This window comes from Apostichopus japonicus, chromosome 19 (genome assembly GCF_037975245.1).
Source record: "Apostichopus japonicus isolate 1M-3 chromosome 19, ASM3797524v1, whole genome shotgun sequence".
Taxonomy (NCBI): domain Eukaryota; kingdom Metazoa; phylum Echinodermata; class Holothuroidea; order Aspidochirotida; family Stichopodidae; genus Apostichopus; species Apostichopus japonicus.
The window spans coordinates 21,322,501-21,343,625 of record NC_092579.1 but is presented as its reverse complement, the minus strand read 5'-3'; the positions used below and the strand labels follow the sequence as shown (position 1 = coordinate 21,343,625).

The window sequence follows — 21,125 nt, the reverse complement described above, 5'->3', positions numbered from 1 at the left end:
TTAGAAAAGCACTGAGTAGGCGGGGAAGGTAAACCATGGCCCCAACCACAGTGTTGGGTGTGCACGGTCGATTTGCCCCCCCCCTCGCCCCCCCACCTCAAGATTTTGGTCGATGAAAATTTGCTGATTCTCAAAATAGTGGTTATCTTTTTCAAAATCAATAGCCAAATCTGTAAAATATGAGAGAAATCAGAGATGTGATCAATTCTGGGAAAATTCAGAGAAATAATTACAGATTTTTTTTGGAATATTTCAGAAGAGATTTGTTGCAAACTTTCTTAAAATGCATAAGGAATATGATGAATTTAATTCATCTAGTCGCTTGTTTGCTGCTTCAACGGTTTTGGAATTCTTTATTACAAAAATAGAAAAAGTATCCGCAGATATCCTTTGAACATAACCCTGGAAATCCACATAGTTATCAAATTCCTGTTCCATTGTCATGCACTGCTGTGTTATTGTCCATCGATGTCCTGTTCATCCCTCCCGGCCAGCACATATCAGGACAGTTCATTGGTTACATCAACCACGAGCGCTGATTGGTCAAGTTACATGTGTGCTAATAGTCAATGTTATTCGCACGATTACGTTCGTGCGAATAGCCACAACGTTATAAATTACTCAAAATATAGAGCCGGAGCGGGAGATGCTCGGAATTCAAGTTGAGCGAAGCTTTACCTAACAAAATCAGTAACATATCGTGTATGAAAATGTCACAGCAGCAGAAAATGACAGACAGTAGACTTGCTGAATGGTATGTATAGTTGGTCAATATGGGAAAAGTTTAATTTCGATTACCTATCACTTAGTTTGCAGTTGAGTGATTAGTGATATCTAGCCTAATTACTATCGTGAACTACCCCAATGTTAGGCCTATCCTTATACTATAGTTAGGCGTTTTAACAACAAACACCCACTAGTGTGGCACCACACTAGTGAATGCTTATTCTCTGATGCAAAATTGAATTTCGAAAATATCATTGCCCTCAATATTTAGGATAACCCAAAGTCCTTCTTTTCTTATGTCAGGTCAAAGCAGAAAGTTAAAGATGCCATTTTTTCTCTTAGGGCACCACACTCTGATAATATAGTTACTGATAGTCAGGATCTTGCAGATCTATTGAACAACTATTTTGTGTCGGTTTTACAAGGGAAGATATGAACGTAGTATTTCAGGGGGGAAGTGATAGTCCTAAACTGAATACAGTCTTATTTTCGAATGAGGTTGTCTTAAAGGAGCTGCTTCGTCTCAAAGTTTCTAAAGCTTCAGGACGTGATGCAATCCATCCGTATTTGTTGAAGACTTTTGCACACTTTCTGCATTCCACTCTCATTGGTTTATATTAAATTTAGGAATGAAGGTTATGTTCCTAAGGACTGGAGATGTGCTAATATTACCCCAATTTTCAAGAAGGGTGATAAGTCTAAACCCTGTTATTATAGGCCTGTTAGTCTCACTAGTGTTGTTTGTAAGGTCATGGAGTCTATTGTTAAAAAGTCTATGGTCAGTCACTTCAGCAGGCAGTCTTTGATCAGAGTGTCTCAACATGGCTTTTGTCAAAAAAAGGTCTTGTCTCACTAATATGCTTGAGTTTATGGAAGATGTAACAAGCTCACTAAATAGACAGAAGTCTGTAGATGTTGTGGTTCTGGATTTCCAGAAAGCCTTTGATAAAGTTCCCACCAGCATCTTTTACTTAGGCTGAAGGGTATGGGTGTCAATGGGAATTTACTGTCTTGGATCGAAAATTGGCTTGGTGATAGGAAACAGAGGGTGGTAATTAAAGGCTGTGCTTCTTCTTGGCAGGACGTTACTAGTGGGGTTCCAGAAGGGTCTGTTTTGGGTCCCTTGTTGTTTGTTGCCTATATAAATGACATTGACGGAGATATTTTGTGTACAGCTAAGAAGTTTGCTGACACCAAATTGTATTCTGAGGTCTCTTCCAAAACGATTCTGAGAAGTTTCAAACGGATATGGATAAGGTTTTTTCCTAGTCTCAGGGATGGCAAATGCTTTTTAATATTGATAAATGCAAAGTGATACATATTGGTAGTAGTAACCAAAAGTATACCTACAATGTTAATGGTGTGGAGTTACAGGAGAGGAGCAAGATGACTCGTGACAATTCGAAGTTACAAGATTGTTGTCGAGAATGAATTATACATGTGCTCAGATTTTAATTATCAGGTAAAAATTGGAATTTTTTTACTTTTGAAATTTGTACAATGGTTGCTTGCCAATTTCAAGCATGGAACCTTCTGTGCAACTCTTTGGGTGGGACCATTCCACTTAATTTGATATGGGAGGGTTCTACTTTTGAATTCCTGAGCTGCCTAGGTTACAAAAGGTCATGTTTTGTGGCAGTGAAAGCGTGCACACATGTAGCATGCAGATGTAGCATAGGCTGCACAGCACAGTGTACATATGTCAGGGTACACCCAGTTGATCAAATTTCTCAGCAGTGGCCTCGCCAGACATTTCAATCTTGGGGGGCACCAGTGGCGGAGCGTCCATACAGTCAGGGGGGGCGGATGACCCCCCTGACGGACTCAAATGGACTGCTGGTGCCCTTTTCAGCTTTTTACCACTTTTTACTTCTTCGCGATTATTGACTTTTTTATTGCACTCTCATCTACCTATTGACATTTGTCACATTTTGTTGGTGTAATTTTCTGACAAAATGGCGATGACACCTATTTATTCTTCGTTTATCTGCAATTAGCAAGGCCCGGAAAGGGTCAATTCCGGTGATCTAGGGAGTATGTGTACTCAATAAATTTCTGTACACTCCGCGCCAACCTGCTTTGATAGTGTCGAAAACACCCCTGCAGACCATTATCGCCCCTCCTGACCAATACCCCTAGCTCCGCCACTGGGGGGCACAGCACTTAATTATTGAGGCACAATGTTTATTTGTGAAATCCGTCCTGGGGGAGGGGTCTAAAGGGAAATTGAGAAATTTTTGATTAATTAAGGGTCCTTAGCTGCATTCTGGACCTATATATATGCAGCTTGATGTAACTTTATGTTCAAAAATTTTCCAGCTTAGTCTGTCAGATATTTATGTTTTTAATTGAGGCAGACAAAGTGTTTGTTTGAGAATTTTTTTTAACACTTCAAATCGCATATGGGGGGCACGATTTCTTTTGGAAAGGGCTCGTGCCCCCCCCATGCCACCCACCCCTTGGCGACACCACTGCTTTTCATGGTGGGATCAACTTTACACACTTAAACACTCTAATATCAAGAAGGAAGGGAAAATCATCTTAATTTTGACATTGTGGAAGAATGCACATCTTTTTATTTCTTCCTTTCATTAGTTTATATTAAAATGTAGCTGAAAGTGGTGAACTCTGTTTAGTGAACTTTAAGAACTCCCAAACTGGGTAGTAACAACTTTTACTGGGTAGCGGTGTCTTTGGTCGGTCACCCAGTTTCACGGGGACACATCCCCATCGCTACGTTGAGGTTCCCATTAGTTTCAGGAAAGGCACAATGATAAATAGAAAATCTTACTAATACATCACTGAACACAATAAAGGGTAGCTATGTTAGAAACGTACTATCAGTTTCATAACGTACTATCAGAAAGAGAAGGAGAAAATGGATTAAAAGAAAGAGAAGAGAATTGAATGAAGAGAAAAAAAATGCACATTTTTTTTATATGAGTTTAATATGCAAGGTAAAAATGAGGTTTGAAGGTCATCAGCGATACTACTGGGCACACAATAGAGTGTTCAACACTCAATCATGAAAGGTTTTCTCTATATAAGTTTGGAATTTCTTTAAAAAAAATGTAGTACACTGCTTTGTGAATGTTTCTGATTTTTATTGGAATAGGAAGAAAAAGTAACTTTGATTTGATTGCCTTCATTGTACCATGCCCTGCTTGTATCTGATTCAATGCAACATGCAACTATTACATGGAAACATTGACGTGACTAGGTGTGTTCTCTGTAACTCTGTCCAAGGAGGCAAGGGCGGCGGAACCGGGGGGGCACAGGGGGCACGTGCCCCCCCACTTTTCCTCAGGTTAAAAATGTGCCCTTTTTCTACATAAAAATTGAGGTGTCTCAAGTTAGCAAGTGGCCAGGGAACCAGAATGAACACTCGGGAAGGGCCGTTTCCGGCCATCTGAGGGGTTTGTAAAACCAAAAATTTTCTTGTACACTCCGCGCCAACCGATGGTGGCGCTCCGCTCAGATAGTCGTGCATACAACTTTGCAATTCCTGGCTACGCCCCTGACTTTTAATGAATTTCTGTGGGTCAAACTCAAAGCTTTTTCGAATGGAAAAAATGTGTTAAGATATTAACAAGAAATAAACTCTAATTCGGAAGATTCCTACATTAGCAACTAACATGATTTCATCTCATTTTGTCTCAAAAGAAAACTTGTTCCTTGTTTCCCACTTTGCACATTGGATATTGCAGTGCCAGTATGCATATTTTCCTTGAGGGGGGGGGGGGGGGGCGGCGTTGATGGAGTGATGTGTATACGCAAATAAGATAATACAATAAGAGTTATAAAGGGTACCGTACTAAATATAAGGCTGCATCAGTCCAATCAAATTTCTGCAAAGTGCCCTTTGATGTCGGTGCCCCCCCAGATTAAAAGTGCTTCCGCCGCCCTTGCAAGGAGGATCCCATGTGAAAATGTGGAGAGAACCGTAGGTATGTGGTTATGGTAACACATTATTAGAATCATAGGATCAAGTGAAAAGAACTATACGTGTTTATGGTAACACGCTAATAAAATCGGAAGATCCAAGTGGAAAGAACTATACATGGTTTTGGTAACACGCTAATAAAATCGGAGATCAAGTGGAGAGCACTGTATATGGTTTGGTTACACGCTATTAAAATCGGAGGTCAAGTGGAGAGAACTGTATATGGTTTGGTTACACGCTAATAAAATCGGAGGATCAAGTGGAGAGAACTGTATATGGTTTGGTCACACGCTAATAAAATCGGAGGATCAAGTGGAGAGAACTGTATGTGGTTTTGGTAACACGCTATTAAACTCGGAGGATCAAGTGGAGAGAACTGTACATGGTTTTGGTAACACGCTAATAAAATCGGAGATCAAGTGGAGAGAACTGTACATGGTTTGGTTACACGCTATTAAACTCGGAGGTCAAGTGGAGAGAACTATATGGTTTGGTTACACGCTAATAAAATCGGAGGATCAAGTGGAGAGAACTGTATGTGGTTTTGGTAACACGCTAATAAAATCGGAGGATCAAGTGGAGAGAACTGTATGTGGTTTTGGTAACACGCTATGACTCGGAGGATCAAGTGGAGAGAAACGTATGTGGTTATGGTAACACGCTATAAAATCGGAAGATCCAAGTGAAAAGAACTATACATGGTTTTGGTAACACGCTAATAAAATCGGAGATCAAGTGGAGAAAACTGTATATGGTTTGGTAACACGCTAATAAAATCGGAGGTCAAGTGGAGAGAACTGTATATGGTTTGGTTACACGCTAATAAAATCGGAGGTCAAGTGGAGAGAACTGTATGTGGTTTTGGTAACACGCTATTAAACTCGGAGGATCAAGTGGAGAGAAACGTATGTGGTTATGGTAACACGCTATAAAATCAGAAGATCCAAGTGAAAAGAACTATACGTGTTTATGGTATCACGCTAATAAAATCGGAAGATCCAAGTGGAAAGAACTATACATGGTTTTGGTAACACGCTAATAAAATCGGAGATCAAGTGGAGAGAACTGTATATGGTTTGGTTACACGCTAATAAAATCGGAGGTCAAGTGGAGAGAACTGTATATGGTTTGGTTACACGCTAATAAAATCGGAGGATCAAGTGGAGAGAACTGTATATGGTTTGGTCACACGCTAATAAAATCGGAGGATCAAGTGGAGAGAACTGTATGTGGTTTTGGTAACACGCTATTAAACTCGGAGGATCAAGTGGAGAAGAACTGTACATGGTTTTGGTAACACGCTAATAAAATCGGAGATCAAGTGGAGAGAACTGTACATGGTTTGGTTACACGCTATTAAACTCGGAGGTCAAGTGGAGAGAACTGTATATGGTTTGGTTACACGCTAATAAATTCGGAGGATCAAGTGGAGAGAACTGTATGTGGTTTTGGTAACACGCTAATAAAATCGGAGGATCAAGTGGAGAGAACTGTATGTGGTTTTGGTAACACGCTATTAAACTCAGAGGATCAAGTGGAGAGAAACGTATGTGGTTATGGTAACACGCTATAAAATCGGAAGATCCAAGTGAAAAGAACTATACATGGTTTTGGTAACACGCTAATAAAATCGGAGATCAAGTGGAGAAAACTGTATATGGTTTGGTAACACGCTAATAAAATCGGAGGTCAAGTGGAGAGAACTGTATATGGTTTGGTTACACGCTAATAAAATCGGAGGATCAAGTGGAGAGAACTGTATGTGGTTTTGGTAACACGCTATTAAACTCGGAGGATCAAGTGGAGAGAAACGTATGTGGTTATGGTAACACGCTATAAAATCAGAAGATCCAAGTGAAAAGAACTATACATGGTTTTGGTAACACGCTAATAAACTCGGAGATCAAGTGGAGAAAACTGTATATGGTTTGGTAACACGCTAATAAATTCGGAGGTCAAGTGGAGAGAACTGTATATGGTTTGGTAACACGCTAATAAAATCGGAGGTCAAGTGGAGAGAACTGTATATGGTTTGGTCACACGCTATTAAACTCGGAGGATCAAGTGGAGAGAACTGTACATGGTTTTGGTAACACGCTATTAAACTCGGAGGATCAAGTGGAGAGAAACGTATGTGGTTATGGTAACACGCTATAAAATCAGAAGATCCAAGTGAAAAGAACTATACATGGTTTTGGTAACACGCTAATAAACTCGGAGATCAAGTGGAGAAAACTGTATATGGTTTGGTAACACGCTATTAAACTCGGAGGATCAAGTGGAGAGAACTGTATGTGGTTTTGGTAACACGCTATTAAACTTGGAGGATCAAGTGGAGAGAAACGTTTGTGGTTATGGTAACACGCTATAAAATCAGAAGATCCAAGTGAAAAGAACTATACATGGTTTTGGTAACACGCTAATAAACTCGGAGATCAAGTGGAGAAAACTGTATATGGTTTGGTAACACGCTAATAAAATCGGAGGTCAAGTGGAGAGAACTGTATATGGTTTGGTAACACGCTAATAAAATCGGAGGTCAAGTGGAGAGAACTGTATATGGTTTGGTCACACGCTAATAAAATCGGAGGTCAAGTGGAGAGAACTGTATGTGGTTTTGGTAACACGCTATTAAACTCGGAGGATCAAGTGGAGAGAAACGTATGTGGTTATGGTAACACGCTATAAAATCAGAAGATCCAAGTGAAAAGAACTATACATGGTTTTGGTAACACGCTAATAAACTCGGAGATCAAGTGGAGAGAACTGTATATGGTTTGGTCACACGCTATTAAACTCGGAGGATCAAGTGGAGAGAACTGTATGTGGTTTTGGTAACACGCTATTAAACTCGGAGGATCAAGTGGAGAGAAACGTATGTGGTTATGGTAACACGCTATAAAATCAGAAGATCCAAGTGAAAAGAACTATACATGGTTTTGGTAACACGCTAATAAACTCGGAGATCAAGTGGAGAAAACTGTATATGGTTTGGTAACACGCTAATAAATTCGGAGGTCAAGTGGAGAGAACTGTATATGGTTTGGTAACACGCTAATAAAATCGGAGGTCAAGTGGAGAGGACTGTATATGGTTTGGTCACACGCTATTAAACTCGGAGGATCAAGTGGAGAGAACTGTACATGGTTTTGGTAACACGCTATTAAACTCGGAGGATCAGGTGGAGAGAAACGTATGTGGTTATGGTAACACGCTATAAAATCAGAAGATCCAAGTGAAAAGAACTATACATGGTTTTGGTAACACGCTAATAAACTCGGAGATCAAGTGGAGAAAACTGTATATGGTTTGGTAACACGCTATTAAACTCGGAGGATCAAGTGGAGAGAACTGTATGTGGTTTTGGTAACACGCTATTAAACTTGGAGGATCAAGTGGAGAGAAACGTTTGTGGTTATGGTAACACGCTATAAAATCAGAAGATCCAAGTGAAAAGAACTATACATGGTTTTGGTAACACGCTAATAAACTCGGAGATCAAGTGGAGAAAACTGTATATGGTTTGGTAACACGCTAATAAAATCGGAGGTCAAGTGGAGAGAACTGTATATGGTTTGGTTACACGCTATCAAACTCGGAGGATCAAGTGGAGAGAACTGTATGTGGTTTTGGTAACACGCTAATAAAATCGGAGATCAAGTGGAGAAAACTGTATATGGTTTGGTAACACGCTAATAAAATCGGAGGTCAAGTGGAGAGAACTGTATATGGTTTGGTTACACGCTATTAAACTCGGAGGATCAAGTGGAGAGAACTGTACGTGGTTTTGGTAACACGCTGTTAAACTCGGAGGATCAAGTGGAGAGAACTGCACGTGGTTTTGGTAACACACTATTAAAATTGGAGGATCAAGTGGAGAAAACGGACATGGTTTTGGTAATGCTATGCCTAGAGTGAAATTGTAATCTTTTAAGCATTATGCACCCACTTTGACCAGACCCGAACCGGTCAATGACCTTCCTCCTCACTTTGCCACTCAAAGTGCTTAGAACTGAATTTTGCCGACTCAGATAATATCTGTTTCAATCTTACAGAACTGTTTGTAATCGAGACCTCTTTCAGCGTTCACTGAGGAGTTGGAATTGTTGGATCATCAGTTTCGCACAGCCCGATGAGTATCTGTTTTATGATTCGGGGAGTTTTGGGGTGAAGAGTGGTTTCCACCCTTTTTTCCGTTTTGAAGGCCATATTGGGGTGATGAGGTTATGAGGAGACAGAAACAGGTGCTGTGGCCGAGTGGATAAAGGCAGTGGCATTTGAAGCTATCAGGCTTAGCAATCGGGAGCTTCCGGGTTCGATACCCGGCCGGGGTCATAGTTAGGTGGGTTTTTCATCCAAGAGCAATCTGCCGGTTTTCCCATCTGATATGACTTTCTAATTGAAAAGATTCCAAATTTGAGTTAAAATGTTGAACTGGAAGCTACCCGACATGTAAGTGTGTAATCCATAAGCCCTTGCAGATTTTCCCACATCTGCGGTCGCTTAAGCCTCGTAAAAATATCTGTTGATTATTATTATAAAGGAGATTATTATTATGATGAAGAAGGTAAGCTGGCCACCAGTACATATCCAAATCTGGATCGTTGCGGGACTTTTCATCTAAGTAATACGACGAAGTAAACGAAACCATGCTGTCTCTCTCGATCTCTTTGAAAGACCCTGAAACGTGGGCAGATATTGTTTATATTCTTGTAGCAGCTTCGAGGTCATTAATCCTACAGTGTTGACGTGCAGAATGATAATCAGTTCACCTTAACTTGCGAACGCTGCAGTTCTCACAATTTCACAAAAGGGAATAAGACAAACAGATGCCTAGAAAAACCCTAACGAAAGTAAAAATGGCCACCCTCAATGGTGGCAATTATATGGCGTGAGTATTCATAGGTCTTTAGCAGAACTGTTTTTATATCTTTGTTTGGGTTGTCAATCAAAGAAATTGATCGTTAGCCGCTTTTATATACCCATCGAGAGATGATTAAAATTGAAAGCTATTTTTAAAATAACCACATTACAGGCACTCCGAGTACTGTTTTTTTCACTTTCGTATCGGTCAGATAAAGAAATAATGCAGAGAGCACTTTTGTTAAGATGCATTCATCTATTTTCGAGGTTTGGTTTCGCATTAATGTATGTGAGATATTTTTATTACGAAAGCATAGACATAGAGCAGTAGCTCGATTTTATGTAGAGGTCAGAGGCACATTTGCAAATGTTTGATGTAGAAGCAGTCAGATGTCCACCGACTCATATCACAGAAAAAAAATACCAGACCTTAGCTTTTTGGTGATGTCCATATGTCAAAAGAGGGTTTTTTTCAGACAAAGATCTTTGTTGAATCTGCTGGTAATTTTACCGTTGTAAAACCTATCTTGATCTGGACGTGAAAATAACTAATATTCACTGCAGGACAGTTACTACGGTGACCACATGTCTGAGATCATCCTGGAAAAGTATATCTATCACTCTGGCCGGTCTTTGTATAATTTGACTTCTCTTGGACGAGACTCCATTTTACAAGTTTTTGGAACATTTGTGTAGCAAGTTAATAACTTAAAACAAAGTTTACGATATAATTCTAAAAGATGGATTGTGTAACAAACCATGTTATCTGAGTGGCAATAATTTTGACAAGTGTCTCGTGCAGTTGGAGAAAGTATAAAGTGATGCTCCGTATGGACAAGTGATATGTTTAGTCCTCAAAGCAATTCTATATCTGAAGCTATATCAAACCGCTACATCATGGCATCGTACGTTTTGGGTATCATCGCCTGTTTGGCAGTTTTTATCATCCGTGTTTCACAAGCAGAAGTTCATCTGATGGTTCCGTCTGAAAACGTTCGGGACGGCAAAAATCAGACATTTTATTGCCTCTTCAGTGATCGTAATTCCACACAGGTGAACAAGATTTTCTGCCTTTTTTTCTTGTTGTTTTTTTCTTGTCAAGATTATATTTGTTCTATTTATTAAAATATCAAGGCAAACTTTTGGCACAGGGCTTCGGTGTCAAAGCATTAGCGATCTTTTCAAGTGTGTTGTTTCAAGCAGGATATGCCTTAATTCTTGTAGCTGTTTTCTTTCCCCATATTACCTATAAAAAGAATTTCATATTCATTACCTGTAGGCAAGTGTATCACTCATCAGATTGGATATTGTGGGGAAAGCATTTTTGAGGATTTAAGTTAACCCAATACCATTCCCCTATATTTTATTAACAGCTTGACCAAGAGCTAAAATCCAGCCAGTCCATGCACTCACTGTCTTTTTTACAAAAGTATAGTCATGGCTACTCGTTAAATAAAGTGACCCCACCTATGGCCCAAATTGCTGTTTGCTTGTGCCATCATCGCCATGTTAATTCACTCATTGAAATTTCCATGTCGATAATATTGTCATCAGCAAACCGCTATTAGCTGTAGGAATCTGTAAGTTAGTATAAAGTCAAGTAAGCCCATATTGATCAAGAGATTCAGCCTATACTGTTGCCACCCAAGAAGGATTAAACATTAACTTTGAATTTTGTTTGTGATGTAACAATTAAACAGGAAACTAGCCCAACCATTGCAGTATATTCCGTTCCCTTAGATCAGACCCCTCCTCATGGTACATTTGTACATTTTCCACCCAGCCCAATCTTGAGTGGATTAGGGAGAACCATTTCCATGGACTCTTCGCCTCTTCAACTTCTTTGTAGGGGAACTCATCTTCAGCACAATACCGTCTCATCTAAACAGTTAAAATAACACTAATGAATTATAGTATGGTGTCAAATCAGAAACACAGAACCTAGAGTGCAACATGTTTCAAGAATCCCATCTACCGTTAGTTGAATAACAGCTTATAATACAGCCTCCCCCTCTCCCCCTTGATCATGACAACAAAACATCTTCCAAAAGAACCCCCCCCATGATTATATATATCAACTTTTTGTAAATACCAATAGCAATGATAGAGATTTAATAGACTAAGTTCTGGTAAAATTAATATAATCATAAGTTAAGGCTTTTGATTAGAATAAATTGTCAGAATATATCTAATGGTTTATAATATGTAATCATGGCTGTGGAGAATAATGAATAGCATTAGTCTGTTGTCTACAGCCCCATTGTTCAAAGTCGGGGTCGTAGACCCTTTTTTGGGTTGGCCAAAACAGTTTTGGAGGTCCACCAAAAATTCAAAAGAAAATAATTTCCAATGTTTGCAGGAAAAAAATACATGGACTCAAATTACTTTAAATGCTGCACAGTATAACTCCATTTTGTGACTTAACACCCTGAAATCCGAAAAAAAATTGAATGTGATAATTGGGGTCACCAAGCAAAGTAGTTTGAATACCAGAGGTCTGTTAAAAGCAATGTCAGTTTTAGCTGCTCTTAATAGATCTGTGTTTAATTAATCCATTTGTGCTTGTTTGGTCCTTACATCTTACACTGTTGGAGTCATATATGGCATCTTTGAAATTTCTTTTTGTCTTCTGAAAGTAAATACAGTGCAAGTACACGAGGAGCAGTTGTCATGAATATTCAAACAATGACAATTCTGTCTGTTAGAATTAACCAATCACAATCTACGACATGTCTCTATGTACAGATACACCAATAGGATGCCTTGATTGACACTATCGTTATTCATGTTATTTCAGCAATGAATATTTATTAAGGGTGTCGATATATCAGCCTTATACTTAAAGGTTGTTAATATGAGGTAATGTTCTGTCACATGTGGGTAACGTGATCTGCTTATGATAAAAAACTAGAACTTTTCCCCGAACATCAATATTGCCTCTTGATTTTTTTTTTCATCAGTAAAGAATAATTATTCTCAGATTAAAGACCTTAGAAAAATATAAATGCACATGGTGTCAGTTTTGACAGCTATTTTTGTTTACTGAAGAGTTTTATTATCAAGTTTCTTTCCTCTTTATGCTAGATTTTAGACCAACATGGATAATAACCTTTCAATTAGCTATATTAACATTGCCCTAGTGACAGTGCATTTTTTTATAATTGTTATTGATCCTCACAATTATATCAAAAACTGTTTGACTTTCTTTCATTCCTAGACACAATTTAAAAAGAGAAATTCTTGAAGACTGATTTAGTCCATTGTTGATGAACTATGCATAAAATATGGTCATGTTCGTTGAATCATTAACTGAATTACGGAAGAAACATATTTTATGGTCATAATAATTTTACCTGAGTATCCAGCTTTATTACTGTATGTTGCTGCAATACCAGGCCTCAAAATTCAGGCTACTGTATTTGCTGGCTAAATGCCAGTAGATTTCTCAGTTTTGCCAGTAGAAGAAAAAGGGCACTGGCATTTTTCTGCAGGTAGACATAAAGTATAAACATAGACATATGTTAAGTCTGTTAATTAATAATAATTATCAGTCAAATAATTGGCATGATTTCTGTACCTATAACATAAGCTCTGTATTATTACTGCTTATTATTGTTCAGCAAAGAATAGTATTGGGCAGTATTACTTACCTGTTTTTGTAATACAAGAAATTGCCAGTGGGAACATGATTTTCCAAGTCAGTTGATACTTTAAGCTCTCGCATTTTCTTAAATATCCAGTGGTTAAAAATTGTGATATTTCTAGGCTCGCTTATAGTTATGGCTAAATATCATTTATGATGGCAAAAACTATAGCAGGACATTTTGTTTCTTCATTCGTACCGTTTTGCTGAATCCCAAACTGTTTTTTTCTATTACATCGCATGTTTACTAAAATGGTACTGTACAACGGTACGTCAACAAATGTAGATCACAATTATAACGTTGGATCTCATTTGGATATGCTCTATAAACATTGCATATTATCTACAAATCAGATGGAAAAAAACAGTTATAATGTTAGATCTCACAATTTACACTTATACCTTTGCAATTACACTACACACAGCATTAAACTTACAAATACGGAACGGAGGGATGCAGTTGGTTTTTCAATTGTAATGTATTAACTCTCCAACCCTTTTCTGGGTGGATTGTGCCCCCCCCCCCAAAAACCAAACAGTTTGCAAAATGTGTATCTTTCCAACCAGTGTAGCTATAGACTCAGTGGCGGAGCATCCATACAGTCAGAGGGGATGCCCCCCTGATGGACTGAAATGGACTGCTGGCGCCCTTTTCAGCTTTTTACCACTTTTTACTTATTCACGATTATTGACTTTTTTATTGCGCTCTCAAATACCTATTGACATTTGTCACATTTTGTTGGTGTAATTTTCTAACAAAATGGCGATGACACCTATTTTTTCCCCGCTTATCTGCAAATTAGCAAGGCCCAGAAAGGGTCATTTCCGGTGATCTAGGGAGTATCTTTACTCAAAAAATGTCTGTACGCTCCGCGCCAACCAGTGTGGTGGCGCTCCGCTTAGATAAGGTTGAAAGCACCCCTACAGACCATTCTCGCCCCCCCTGACCAATACCCCTAGCTCCGCCACTGTATAGACTGGTTTGAGTGTTAGAGTAAAGCTGAAATACACGTCATCTATCATGAATACACTTGGATGATGCAGTACAGGTCATTCTTTTCATTTCTGACAAAAAAATCAATGTTTGAGTTCCAAGCTCAGCCTGTTTGCATCATGCACCGCCTGAATATGAATTTATGATTTCTTTTTCTGAAGTTAAATCCCTCTCTTCTTTTTTATTGTTCCTCTGCAGGATGTTGTCTTATTAAAGTATAGACCGGAGAAAGAGGACGCTGGAGAGATTAATTACACCACACATAATAGGAGCGTAAGGGAGGAGGAAGCTTGCGATTACACCGCCGCACGTTTTTCAGTCTCGAGTAGTAGTGGTAGCGGTTATTATCACTGTGCTTGGGGCGAGGAAAAATCCCTGGAAGTGTTTGTTAACGTACAGCAGAACACATCCTCCGTTAGCTGTTTCAGCCGGTCGTTTAGTGAGACGAACGAAGCCTGCGTCACATGTCTGAGTGGCAACGACTCGACACTCTTCCGCGAGACAAGAACGGAAAGGACCGATCAACGTTTGAACTGTAATGCAACTACCGACGGTGGAGTGTCGTGCAATTTCCTTCTCCCGCTGAGAGGGCAGCAGATCGACGATAAAACAATCCGTATTAACGTGTTACCCGTTCCATATTCCTATAATCTCTATTGTAACTCACCAGGGCGGGATGCCGACCCCGAGTTGGAATCTACCGAAGACATCAAGTGGGTCATCGAAAAATCCGAAAGCTCCGTGATCGTCTGTACCGTCAAGACGCCATGGGGTCATGCATCGGAGGCAATCCGCTTTGAGGTGAAAGATTATTCAAACATCTTGATGTGCCTGACGATCTATGTGGCATTCTCCGCTTGTCTGCTGCTCCTGGCGCTGTTCTTTTGCTCGAAAAAGCAATGTCGCATCTGGAAACTGAGACACATTTATGCCACTTTTAGCCCGAGTCTGTCCGAGGGGGGTGATACTCCGCACCGTGATCTCTCACGGAGGCCGACCCGTTCCTTGCCACCGATTCCCGGTACAAGGATGACGCACGAGGATGACCTCCACTACGCAAACGCTCATCTTCGTCTGTCCCAGAGCAGCATGCCGGCGCGCTTCCGACATTCCATGTTCAGTGTCTCCTCCGACGTCAGTGAGGCACATTTCAACAAACGCAGCAGCCTCCCTCTCCACGCTTCCAACGTCTCCGCTCAGAATGCGCTCTACTTCTTTACGGACCCGGCTTACGACATGTCTCCGAAGGAGACGGTCCTACCGAAGACCCAGGCCTTCACGTTCCCGTACCTGTCGAAGGGGGGAGACAGCAAGCACCACACGTTGAACAACAGGACCTCGTCCGTGCTGGGGAAGAGAAGGGCCAGCGATTACCAGAATTGGTTCCAACGCTATAAGCTGTCCACGTCTTGCCCCGCCATCGACATCATCGAAGAAGGTAAGGAACAGATCGACCAGCTGAAATCCATGGTTCCTATCCGAAACCGAGTGGATCGGCGCAAACGCCGGTCTTTGATCAGGCACAGGCTCTCCTCCTCTTCCAAGCATCAAGACCAAACCCTGCCGCGCCGGAAACTCCCGTCGCTGAGCCGGCCGTTGTCCGAGTACATGATGCAGCCAGAGAATCCGTATGTCAAGAGAGACAGTACCGTATCATCTTGCTATTCTAAGTAGATTCGATAATAGAGTCGTCCACGGTAGCAGAACTGATCTCTTAAAAGGGGGCACTGTACCATCTTACAGTTCATTGAACACATCTTTTGAAAAGAAGCACTGTAGAATCTTGCTGTTCCCTTCCCCTCCTCACCCCTCCCTGGCCATGTAGCATGTTGTTCTTTAGAGTATACATATAAGCCCACAATAGGAGCTAGGATATTTCAGTAAGGAAGGCATTTTGCCTTCTTGTGGTTGTAAGTAAACCCATGTTGTTGCATCTTGCAGTTCAGAGGGGTATGCCTCATGGAAAGGTTACTAATGTCTGTGTATAAAAGGTTAAAAGAGAAAGTGTTGGATCTTGGTGTTTCAGTAAAGACCTGTTAAGGTGGGGGAGGGAGGAAACCTATTTATAATAGCCTGCTAGTGCAGAGTATATCAGATCTGTGAAAGGAGCATTTTACCATATCAGTAAACCATTTTAGAATGTAGCTAACTGTGCTCTTGAAGGGTCAAAGGTTGCCAATGGGGTGCTGCATCATCCTGTGATTGGATGTAATATGTCCTATGGAGGTATTAATGTAACATTTTGCTGACATGTAAACAAGACCGATTGTAGCATTACAATCAAAGTGTAACCGTTGATGAGGTTAAAGTCATATTATTGTGGTTCAGAGGGACATGTTTTGAAATGAAGCATTTTTTTCTGGGCAAAAGTAGACTTGTATCAGACTATTCATTTTATCACTGTTGAGAGAGGTACACCCTAGCATCATGCCCGGCCTTATTGAAATTTTTAATCCAGCACCTCGGTACCTTTGAGGGGCGTGACTCGATTTTCGTAAAATAGACAGTCCACAGGTCCGTGATGGACCTCCCAAACTTGCACATAGGGAAGAAAAATCGTCACTTTTTAAAGTTCTATGTGATGCAGCGGGTCTTAAGAAATGTTTGATAAGAAATGGGATTAAAACATGATAGGGGGAAAATATAGCTATCTGTCATGCAGCTGATGATGATAAATGATGTTTGGTATTTGGCATTGCAAAGTACTAACAAATGGAGTCCAGCTATCAAATAGGAAGAAAGAAAGAAACTCATTTAACTATGGATTTGATTCAGAATGTAAGAAAGGTATCAACTTGTTTTTTCTTTAAAGTACTTGCATTCGTTCTCTGGTGTTAGTCTCACTGTGTATTTTATGAGATTTTAATGAATGATAGACAGTCGTTGTGAAGGTTACGTTTGGTCAGTTCTGATGTCAACTAGAGATGGCAGTATTATGGCGTTGTACGATCAGACTGTTTTGACCCACGAAAACATACTAAAACCACTTGTTTGCAGCAAGTTTTATTTCAAAATAATTTTTATCGGATTGCAATATCTAACTTCAAAAGTCTGCAACACGCTTACTGGGGAATGCGTGGGAATTTTCCCTGTCAAACAGTCTTTGATTACAGTAGAGGTCATGGGGTTTATGAAACTAATTCGATGACTTTTGTGATTGAATATATAAACAGTCTTCTCATGCAAATCAGATCTTTGTTGAATATGCCAACTTAATTAAGGCATGAAAATAGATTTCATCAGCCTGAGCTTTCACTTTCAAAATTCTTTCTGATTGCAGGCTAGCTTCTCTAACCTTTTATTTCAAGTGGAGCATACAAACAGTATCATATTTAAAGTAGTAAGGTACATTTATACCAGCAGAGATAACATGCAGTAGTGAAGATAACAAAACACAGCCACCTTCGAAGTGTTGTTGAAAGTCTAAATGAAAACAAAAGGTAGTGAAATAGTTGTGAGTGAGTGTTTCGTCAGTTCATTTTAACTTTGCTTTAAAAGTACCATAATTTTATATAAAATATATCAAATTTGTCTGGGGAATATGGATCATTATCAGGATGTGGTACCATTTGACTTATCTCTTTTTTTTCTTTGTTTCTCAACATTATTGTCATGACAATGAAAGCAGTGATGCTGTCAGGTGATAAAGTAGTATCATCAATATCACATGATTAATAAAAGAAACTAAACATTTTAATTAGAAAAATTAAGAAAAGTTAAAACCATTCAAAAATTCAAAACCTGTGACACAATGATGTCATATTTACAATTTTCTCAAAGTCTAAAGTCGTGCATGAAATCCTGACATTCACTCAAATTGAATATTAAAGATTTTTTAGTATCTGTTTTTGTAAAACCAGTTGTGGAAGTCATCCCTCGATTACTTAGACTAGATGGTTGGTTATGTTTCTCCTTCAAGAATTACTCTATGAAAGTTAGAATGTTGCAAACTTAAAATGTAAAGTGTGTTTGCATGTGTCCACTTTGTAGTTTAAGAGTGTGTTATGGAGTAATTTCTTATGTAATGTAATATATAACATTTTTCTTGTAATATTTTTGCACTTTTTCATTTTGACAAAATGTAAGATTTGGTTATTTGATTTGACTGACATGGAAGTGATAGGCATTTCCCTAATGATGTTGACATGATCCAATGCAGCTGTTTGCTGTAAGTGAGTTTTGTTGAAATTCATTGAAATTCATAGCTTCTAGAAGCTAGCTTGAAAATGCTTGTCTTGAGGTATATGAAAGGGAGGGTATATGGGTATTCACAGAAGGTTGTAAATATTGGTGTTAAAATTTTACGACATTTTTAAAAAGGGATGCTTTTATTAGAATGTACAATTTTGATTCTTACCGTGAGTGGGTTACACTTATACTTTGAAATTACAGGATAAAATAAAAAAAATAATAAAAAAAACATCGATAAAACTAAACAAACAATTAATTAACATCTATGCAACCTACACAAAAGTCAAAGTATAAACAAATGTAAATAATGTATATAAATATCTTATTAAATGATTAATTTGTAAACATTTCGTCATTGAATTTCACTTGTTTCCATGTGGTGGTATATATTGTTGGTTTGGTTTTAATGTCATTGTTTGACTTATGTAAATAGTTTGTTTGAATAGCCTGAATTGCTGGATTATAAAAGGAGGGGTGTGGGCCATCCCCAGACTCTGATTTAAGGTCTGGGGGATTGCCTCTCCAGAAAAATATTCAAATTTTTGAAGTGAAATGGTGCTTCTCGAGGCATATTTAGGCCATCAAATTTATGTATATGTCTCGCAAGGTTGTGCTAGTAACTACTTAAACTTTTTTTCCACCTGTGGCAGAGGGTGTGGGTTGAAAGGGAGATGGGGCACAACCATGCACCCCCGAAATCTGCACCTAGCTTTTAACTATAAACTGTTATAAGTTTACTAGTACATCCAAATGTAATAAAGCAGTTATCTTAAGGTGTGTGCCATGTATGTTAAACATGTATGCTTAAAATTGGCCACTCAATTGAATGTCGGTTTCTAATTTCCTGATATTGCAAATAGCCATTTGAATTGCCTTCACTGTGATCTTGTTCCTAAGAGCGCTAATTTATGCGAAAGAAGCATATTGCAACTCATATGTAAGACTATAAGAGCATCATAATTGTGTATAAGTATATAAAAGACTACCCATAGAAAATCATTTTCCCTGCATGCATGACCGGTCTCCATTTTAGTGTAACAAATGAATACTAGGAAAAGTAAAAACTTCAGTCTCTAATTTCAGTTTACTATACTTTCATTTTCTCTTCTCTCTCTCTTTCTGTATAATCGACTTTAAAAAAAAATCATTGTGAGCTGTGACGAGCAAAGCATATATTATTACTTTTCTAGTAACCAGTCAGCATAAAATGGAGTCTCAGTCTCAAAGAAATGAGTAATTTACAAGTCTCGATTTTCTATGATAAACAAAAAATAATATAAGGTTACAATGTACCATCTTTTCCTTGTAAATGATTCATATGAAAACCTTGTACATATACTTCACATCTAACCTGTATTAAAGTGTGTGAAAGTAAGTTGGCCTGATGGTTCGATCCTAGCAGGATCTTCTTCAGAGGCTGGTGATTAGATCCTGCTAGGATCAAAACCTCAGGCCAAATTACTTTTACACATTATCTTACACAGGCTCTTTAGTGGATAAGCAGTTTGTTAACAGTTTAGCTTTATTTTGGTTTTTATTCTCTATTAAGGTGAACAGAGTCTCAATGTCAAAGATATAAAAAATATCCACACTTCTTGATTGTCCATAACAGCTAGAAAATGTGGTAACAGTTTACCCCCATTATACTGGACATACATGTTATATATTAATAATAATATTAGTGCAGTGGATTTATATAGCGCCAAATCAGAAACAAGAAGTAGCTGCTCAAGGCGCTTGATAAAACAAGTAAAGAAATGTGTCTTTAGGTAACTCTTATGCACTGTACTGTCTGATCACTAGGGTGGTTTTGGGGGTAATATTCTGTCCACTGGTGTTGTGGGGTGGGGGATGGGGGGGAGTGGGGTAAATCCCTCTCTCCAGAGGTATACATAGTTACACCGCTGTCCATAACAGCTAGAGCCATTTTGTTGTGACAGTATATAATCTTTGCTTGTAAATGTTTTTTGCCCAAGCACTTGTATAGTTACAGTTAATAGCTGGGGTAGGAATATACCCTATGTTGTTCTTAACTTTTATAAAGGTTCAAAAAACCTATTATATACACTTGGTGGAGTATTGCCTCTATGACAAGGCTTATCTGGTATTTGGAGGTGAGCCATTAAGTAAGATTTCACTTTTAACTTGAGAGAAACTTGTTTCCGAACTCTATAAATACATTACAATCAAATTGAATCATGCGTCATTTTCGGTCCACATTTTCACATTCTTTTGATTGTGATTTTTTCTTTTAAACTATAAGTAAAAATCACCATTTCCCACATTGAATCTTCCCAAACTGTGATGGAGGAGCCCCCCCCCCCCACCCATTTCATTATCAATGACAGTGTTTTACAGAATGCCCCTATATTCCTTAATAAGTTTAATTTGAATATCAAATCTTTTGGTCGTATCCATCTATTGTATGTAGAGGCGAGAAATCTACATAATATCTAGCTTTATGATTTTTATCAATTTTGTTCAAAATCACGACTCTTCTAAACTTGATGCACAGCAGGGATGGCACCCTTCATTAAATCTTGGATTTTATAATAAGGTTAAAAAGACAGCTTAATTTGAATATCAAATCAATTTTGGCATATTATTCTATATTGAATTTAGAGTCACAAACAGAGTAGAATCTAACTTTTTAAGTTGATGGGAATGTGTATCTGAAATATATAAACCCATTATTAATGTCAAGAGTGATATATGAAAACCTTTGATTTTCTTCCAAATGTGATAATTTTGTATTAAGGCAATAT

General features: G+C 38.7%; 1 protein-coding gene across 2 annotated transcripts; it reads left to right on the top strand.

Annotated features, from left to right (window-relative positions):
- The first annotated feature begins 736 nt into the window (after nucleotides 1-736).
- LOC139959799 (uncharacterized) lies at nucleotides 737-20,550 on the top strand. 2 transcript variants are annotated; one of them, XM_071957653.1, is made up of 2 exons: nucleotides 737-754; nucleotides 14,368-20,550. In XM_071957653.1, the coding sequence occupies exons 1-2, from the start codon at nucleotides 752-754 to the stop codon at nucleotides 15,841-15,843; spliced, it is 1,479 nt and encodes a 492-aa protein (XP_071813754.1). In that variant the 5' UTR covers nucleotides 737-751; the 3' UTR covers nucleotides 15,844-20,550. The 2 variants fall into 2 exon arrangements, with proteins under 2 accessions (XP_071813754.1, XP_071813753.1); XM_071957652.1 differs by lacking the exon at nucleotides 737-754 and adding an exon at nucleotides 9,840-10,585.
- The last annotated feature ends 575 nt before the right edge of the window (nucleotides 20,551-21,125 follow it).